This window comes from Gavialis gangeticus, unplaced genomic scaffold (assembly GCF_001723915.1).
Source record: "Gavialis gangeticus isolate Ggan-Ray unplaced genomic scaffold, GavGan_comp1, whole genome shotgun sequence".
In the NCBI taxonomy this organism is placed as follows: Eukaryota; Metazoa; Chordata; order Crocodylia; family Gavialidae; genus Gavialis; species Gavialis gangeticus.
Genome location: NW_017728964.1, coordinates 14,480,203 through 14,486,390, shown reverse-complemented (window position 1 = coordinate 14,486,390; position 6,188 = coordinate 14,480,203). Strand labels below are relative to the sequence as shown.

Genomic DNA, 6,188 nt, shown 5'->3' with positions numbered 1-6,188 from the left:
CATGAGCCCCCCAAAGCCCTGAGGCTGCTGCAGGAGTAGTGAGTCCTGGCATTTGTTTTGTTTTTTTTCTTAAAGGGCCCAAGCCGCAGTGGGTGGAGCAGCCATGGGGGGGGGCATTGGGGGGCTCATGCCCCCCCCGTCTGGCAGCACCTGGTGAGTGGGGCTTTTCTTTAAAACACCAGGAGCGGGGACAGGTTGGGAAACCATGGGGGGGCAGGGATGACCAACCAAAAAATTAGCCAACCTTAATTTAAAAAAAAAAAGTGACAAACATGAGCAAGGTTGTTCCCTGAGGAACAAACTCCACCCATGCAAAAATCAGCTACTCTGATATTAGTTACTAGCATTAGATAGTCAGGATGAATTCATAACTTGCCAGCAATCTGAGGAACAGGACATTTAAATGAGCAAGTAATGAGACGCGACTCAGAAGCAAAAACTTGTATTAACTCATTCTATTGCCGCAGGGGATAATGCCCCTGTAGGACACTCTCCTGCTTTATCCCAACTGGTTTAAAACGCACAAAAAAAAAAAAAGCCCTCAAGTCCCAGGGCTGGCACCACCTCCCAGAAGCAGCAGTTCCATAGCTGGATTAAACCCACTGACATTTTGCTGCCATGTCTAATTGCAAAGTCATATGGAGTTAGTCAATATTATTGTTTCATAGGAATCTTCCCTCCCACTGAAGGATCTGTATGAGTCCCCTACCCTTGACAGATTAGCTTCCTTCTTCCTATTGTAACTGCATTGTTAGCTTCTGCCAAGTTTCCAATAGCTACAGGTCCCTTTAAGCCCTCTATCTTCCTAAATATTTGCAGCACTTCATAACATCTGTACATTTCACAAACGCATTCTTTACAGCTTATCAGGATCTTCAGATTGTTACACATAAGGTTTGTCCCAAGACAGCCTCACAACTATTTGCTCTTACAAGTGTGCGCTGCATAAACATACTATGAAGGCCCTGCCCTAGACAGTCTTGGCAATTTTATATGCGGTTACCAGGAGCTCCCTCCTCCACTGTTCCTTTTGCTGGGAGTTAGCAGAAAGGTGCTTGCTGAGAAAAGCTTGATAAGCAATCATTGATTAAATGTCTTGTTGCAAACTTCATTTTGCTTGATAATCGCATAATGTTCACAGTGGTAATGTTCAGACTTTGGAACGTGATGACTTGTCTCCACTTGCAAACTAATGTGGGTTAAGGCAAAGCAAAGCACAAATCTATATCCAAGGGACTACTCCTAAATAGTCGCCAGGGGTAGATAACCTTCAGGGAGAACAGGGACTGGGCCATGGTCTTCCACAGGTTCCCCAGTACCACATCTTACCTAGAGGGTTGTTTTTGGACAGATCAAATTTGCCGATTTCCAAAAAGCGTCCGTGTTGAGCAAGGCAACGTAGACTGGCTTGGAGCTTCTCTTCTGCCAAGGAGTTTAGCACAAGGTCAACACCTGCAAGGGAGGAGTAGTAAGATTATCCAGGCATGCGTGCCCCGCCCTAGTCTAACCCCCTCTCTTGGTAACCTGGTCTAAGCTATAAACAGTACATCCTTGTTGTGTTCCATAGTTTCTAGGGGCGGAAGGGACCTGAGAAGATCATCTAGTCCGACCTCCTACCACGGCAGGAAAGAGTATTGGTGTCAAACGACCCCAGCAAGGTGTTCATCTAACCTCTTCTTAAGGACCCCCAGGGTAGGAGCCTGCACCACCTCCCTTGGAAGTTGGTTCCAGACCCTAGCCGCCCTGACCGTGAAATAGTGCCTTCTGATGTCTAACCTAAATCTACCCTCTGCCAGCTTGTGACCGTTGTTCCTCGTCACTCCTGGCTGTGTTTGGGGGAACAGTGACTCCCCCAGTGCCTTCTGATCCCCCCTGGAGCACTGGGGTCAAAACAAGGTGATTATCCTCCTTCTGAAGGCCCCCAGGGTAGGGGCAAGCACCACTTCCCTTGGAAGTTGGCTCCAGATCCTAGGTGCCCTGACTGTGATGTAAAGCAAAGGGGGCACCCAGACTTGAACTGGGGACCTCTTGAACTGTAGTCAAATGCTCTGCCACTGAGCTATACCCCCTGGCTACATTCCTTCTAGTCCCTGGAGACATTTTCTTCCACCATCAGCAGGTGTCGCGGTGGATGTAGTCTTTCTGGACTTCAGCAAGGCCTTTGACACCGTCTCTCATCCCATCCTAGTTAAACTAGGCGACTGTGGCATAGATGCCTACACAGTCAGATGGATTGCAGATTGGCTGAGGGGGTCGCACTCAGAGGGTGGTGGTGGATGGGTCATATTCGACCTGGGGGGAGGTGGGTAGCGGAGGCCCCCAGGGCTCGGTCCTGGGGCCTGCGCTGTTCAATTTCTTCATCAGCGATCTGGATGATGGGGTGGAAAGTAACCTGTTTAAATTCGCTGATGACACCAAAATTTGGGGGGAGGTGAGCACGCTAGCAGGGAGTGAGAGATTGCAGAGGGATCTGGATAGGTTACAGGGGTGGGCTAACAGGAACAGGATGCGTTTTAATACGGACAAGTGCAGGGTGCTGCACTTGGGCAGTAGGAACCAGCAGCACACTTACACAATGGGGAACTCCCTACTCGAGAGCACGGAGGCAGAAAGAGATCTTGGAGTCATTATTGACTCCAAGATGAACATGGGCCGACAATGCGAGGTCATGGTTGGCAGGGCTAACCGGACCTTGTCGTGCATCCACAGGTGCATCTCGAGTAGAGCCAAGGAGGTGATCCTCCCCCTCTACGCGACGCTGGTCAGGCCACAGCTGGAGTATTGTGTCCAGTTCTGTGCGCCCCATTTCAAGAGGGATGTGGACAACATGGAGAGGGTCCAGAGGAGGGCCACCCGCATGATCCGGGGACAACAGGGCAGACCCTACAGTGAGAGACTGCGGGACCTGAACCTATTCAGCCTCCACAAGAGAAGGCTGAGGGGGGACCTGGTGACCGTCTATAAACTCACTAGGGGGGACCAGAAGGGTTTGGGGGAGACGCTGTTTCCCCTAGCGCCCGCTGGCATAACAAGGAGTAATGGGCACAAGTTGATGGAGAGGAGGTATAGATTGGACATCCGCAAAAACTACTTCACAGTTAGGGCGGCTAGGAGCTGGAACCAACTTCCAAGGGAAGTGGTGCTGGCCCCTACCCTGGGGGTCTTTAAGAAGAGGCTGGATGCCTACCTGGCTGGACTCAGTTGAGTCCCGTTTCTTGTTTTGGGGTTTTGTTGTTCTCCTGCCCTGGCGGGGGGTCGGGCTAGAAGATCTACTAGGTCCCTTCCAACCCTAAATCTATGAAACTATGAAACTATATAAGATATGCTTTGGACCCACCTTTCCCTTTGGTAGCCCGCAGAATATGTTGCTCAAAGGCAGTACTTCTGGAGTTGGCAAAGCTGTTTGCATCCAGCTGGGGGAACTGTGCTTGGAGATGCTTGCGTTTCTCAGTAGAACCTGACAACAGGAGAAGGAACGTATTTTATTTCCCCCCCCCCCCCGAGACGCCAGCAGCACTCCTTGACTCACAAGCAAGATTCCCCTTCCCTCTCGAGGCCTCTGCCAAAGGGATAAAAGCTAGAACATGGGCTTGAGGAACCACTGGACACCTGCTATGGAAGCACTGGGGTTTGACACCTAGAAAGCTTCAGGACAAGGCTAGTGTGTAGCTGCTGCCCCCTCAAGCTGACAGGGAGATCGTGACTCCATTTCTACCAGGAACAAACCAAGTTATGCACTGGATGGAAGTTGCCTTTGATCAACAATCAATTGCTTGGCTTTATTCTTTGTAGTTCCCTGAAACCATCTTCTTGATCCTGAGATGGGGAAAAAGCTTGATGTCAGCAAAACTAGGATGCTAGATTTCAAAAAAAGGTGGATTTCAACCAGCTCGAGGAGACAGTTAACACAGTGCCATGGGAAGACAGGCTAAAAAAGGTTAAAAAAAAGTGCATTAGGAGGGCTGGAAGCCCAACAAGAAAAAAAACAAAACACTGTTCCGACATGACAGACTCACAAGAATGGTATATGTGGCTGTACAAGGAGCTTCTAGGATGGCTCAAAATGAAAAACGAGCATACAGGCAATGAAGATGGGCAGGTCACTAAGGAAGCATCATCATCATCATAATAATAATAATAATAATATAGAACAAACCTGCAGGGACAAAAATGAGGAAGGCAAAGAAAGAATGAGCTGCACCTGGCAGCAATGTTAAGGGCAATAAGAAAAGGTTCTATAAAAGTACTTTGGGCAGAAGAGACAAGGTTCTTTGGGTAGATGTGATATCATTTATTAGACCAACTAAGCAGTTGGAAAAAAATTATTATTTGCAAGCTTTCAGGTACAAACACCCTTTTTTAAGCATAGAGAGAAGAAAGACTGAGGAAGCTATGGGTCCACTGTTTAGCAGCCAGGCCCAACTCTTAACAGAAGATGCAAAGGCACATCTACTCAACAGGTACTTACCTGGGGCATGTTAGGGTGTTACATCTTGTGGCTGTGTTAGGGTTTACTGTGTAGTTTTACTAATAGGTTAGATAATAGATTTCTGTAGGAGGATTTGGATAGGATAGGTCCTGTCTTTAGTAAGGGAGGGGTTGAACTAGATGATGATCTCTGGAGGTTGCTTCCTGCCCTACTTTGTTTTTTTTATGATTCTAAGCTACTTGGAGTCACTCATGGCATGCCCTAGGAGTAAGGCAGAGATTTCCTAAGGTGGCCAGCAGCTGGGTATACCCCATTTCCAGGTACTCTATTACTGGAGGCCTGGGGTCAAGAGCTGATGGGAGAATGTGCAGGTCAGGAAGTCACAGAATGGGGACCTTGGCACTCACCCACAGTTGTGAAGACACGGCAGCCCATGCTCAGGGCTATGGTGATAGCTGCCTGGCCCACACCCCCAGAGCCTGAGTGAATGAGCACACTCTCCCCCTGCTTCAAGCCACCACGAGCGATCAAAGCATAATAAGCTGTGGCATAGACCACAGGCACGGTGGCGGCCTCCTCCAGGGTCCTGGAAAGGTGACACCAAAACCAGCATGAGACAGGACAAAGCACTCATGGTCACATACCTTCAACTGCAAGTCAGAGCAGCCCAGACTGAGCCCAGATCAGCTGTTTTCAGAGCTTACTGGAAGTCTCACCATTATGGAAGCTTCTCCCTCCAGTAACCAACTGATCAATGCTATTCTGCCCCCAGGATACATAGACATAGCAACCAAACCCAAGAGGAGCAAAGTGCAAAATTCCACTGAGGACTGCTATGCACGCAGTGGTGCTCAACTCCTGCAGTGACAGCAACTCCAGTATTTGCAAGCTACAGAGTAGGTTTATCACAACCTGGGAGACTAGTTCTGGATCAATGCAGGATGGAGTCACACCCTCAAAACACCAGCTGAGGTATTGAATAGTAGTTCTGCTCACTTTGAGCAGTATCAGATGTTTTCTCTCACGTTAGAATTCCTTGCATTGACCCACTAGTTGTCCCCTACTGAGACTTTGCACCATGCAGACAGCTGAGGGGTACAACCTGTAGTAAGAAAGAAGGGAAATGGACCCACCAGTTCTCTGGCACATCCCACAGGAAACTACAGTCAATGTCCACCACTGTAGCCAGTCCCTTTGCGTGCATCAATCCCATAACCCTTTTTCCAGTAGGGTCCCGCCCCGAGAACTCCATTCCCATCAAGTTGTCCTTCACAGTCCAGTTACCTAAGAAGATAAAAATCACCACTGTGAAACTCTTCCTGAAAAGCCCTCCTGCTCAAGAGGTCCTCACCATGAACCCTCTTCTGGAAGCAGAGGAGTCTCCTCACTTCAGGGCAGCATCTCCAAAGTCCTGGAATAAGCCTGCTGCTTTCTAGCTCAGTAACCAGCATCTTATTTTCTGCTTTTAAAAATACCCAAGAGCATCAAGTGCCAATGGCCCAAGCTTTTGAAGCACCTCACTTTTGTAGAGCCCCCGATTTGTATTCTCAGTGTTTTAGTCTCTAGCTCCCCACCAAAAAACAACTCCACTGAATCTGCATCTTATTAGAAGGTCTTCTCCCTCTTCTTTGGGGTGAGGGGTAGAGGGGGGGAGGGAATAAATAAAAATAAAAAATCAGGGAGTCCAAGAACTAGAAGTCAGAGGTTAGAAGATACTAAAAAAAGGTCTATGGGGGGGGGGGGGGAAAGAATTTTCACC

The 6,188-nt window shown here is 48.6% G+C and overlaps 1 protein-coding gene and 1 non-coding gene across 4 annotated transcripts in view; both read right to left on the bottom strand.

Annotated features, from left to right (window-relative positions):
* The window catches only part of FASN (fatty acid synthase), a 167,024-nt gene that overhangs the window by 16,099 nt on the left and 144,737 nt on the right, over positions 1-6,188 (bottom strand). For all 3 annotated transcript variants that reach the window (XM_019503691.1, XM_019503683.1, XM_019503700.1), the window contains 4 exons: positions 5,563-5,713; positions 4,837-5,015; positions 3,338-3,457; positions 1,330-1,452 (listed from right to left, as the gene is read on the bottom strand). In XM_019503691.1, coding sequence (XP_019359236.1) covers positions 1,330-1,452; positions 3,338-3,457; positions 4,837-5,015; positions 5,563-5,713 — 573 coding nt within the window. The remainder of the gene's footprint in view (positions 1-1,329; positions 1,453-3,337; positions 3,458-4,836; positions 5,016-5,562; positions 5,714-6,188) is intronic.
* On the bottom strand, positions 1,998-2,069 carry TRNAC-ACA. The gene has a single exon. It is a non-coding gene; the product is annotated as a tRNA-Cys (tRNA).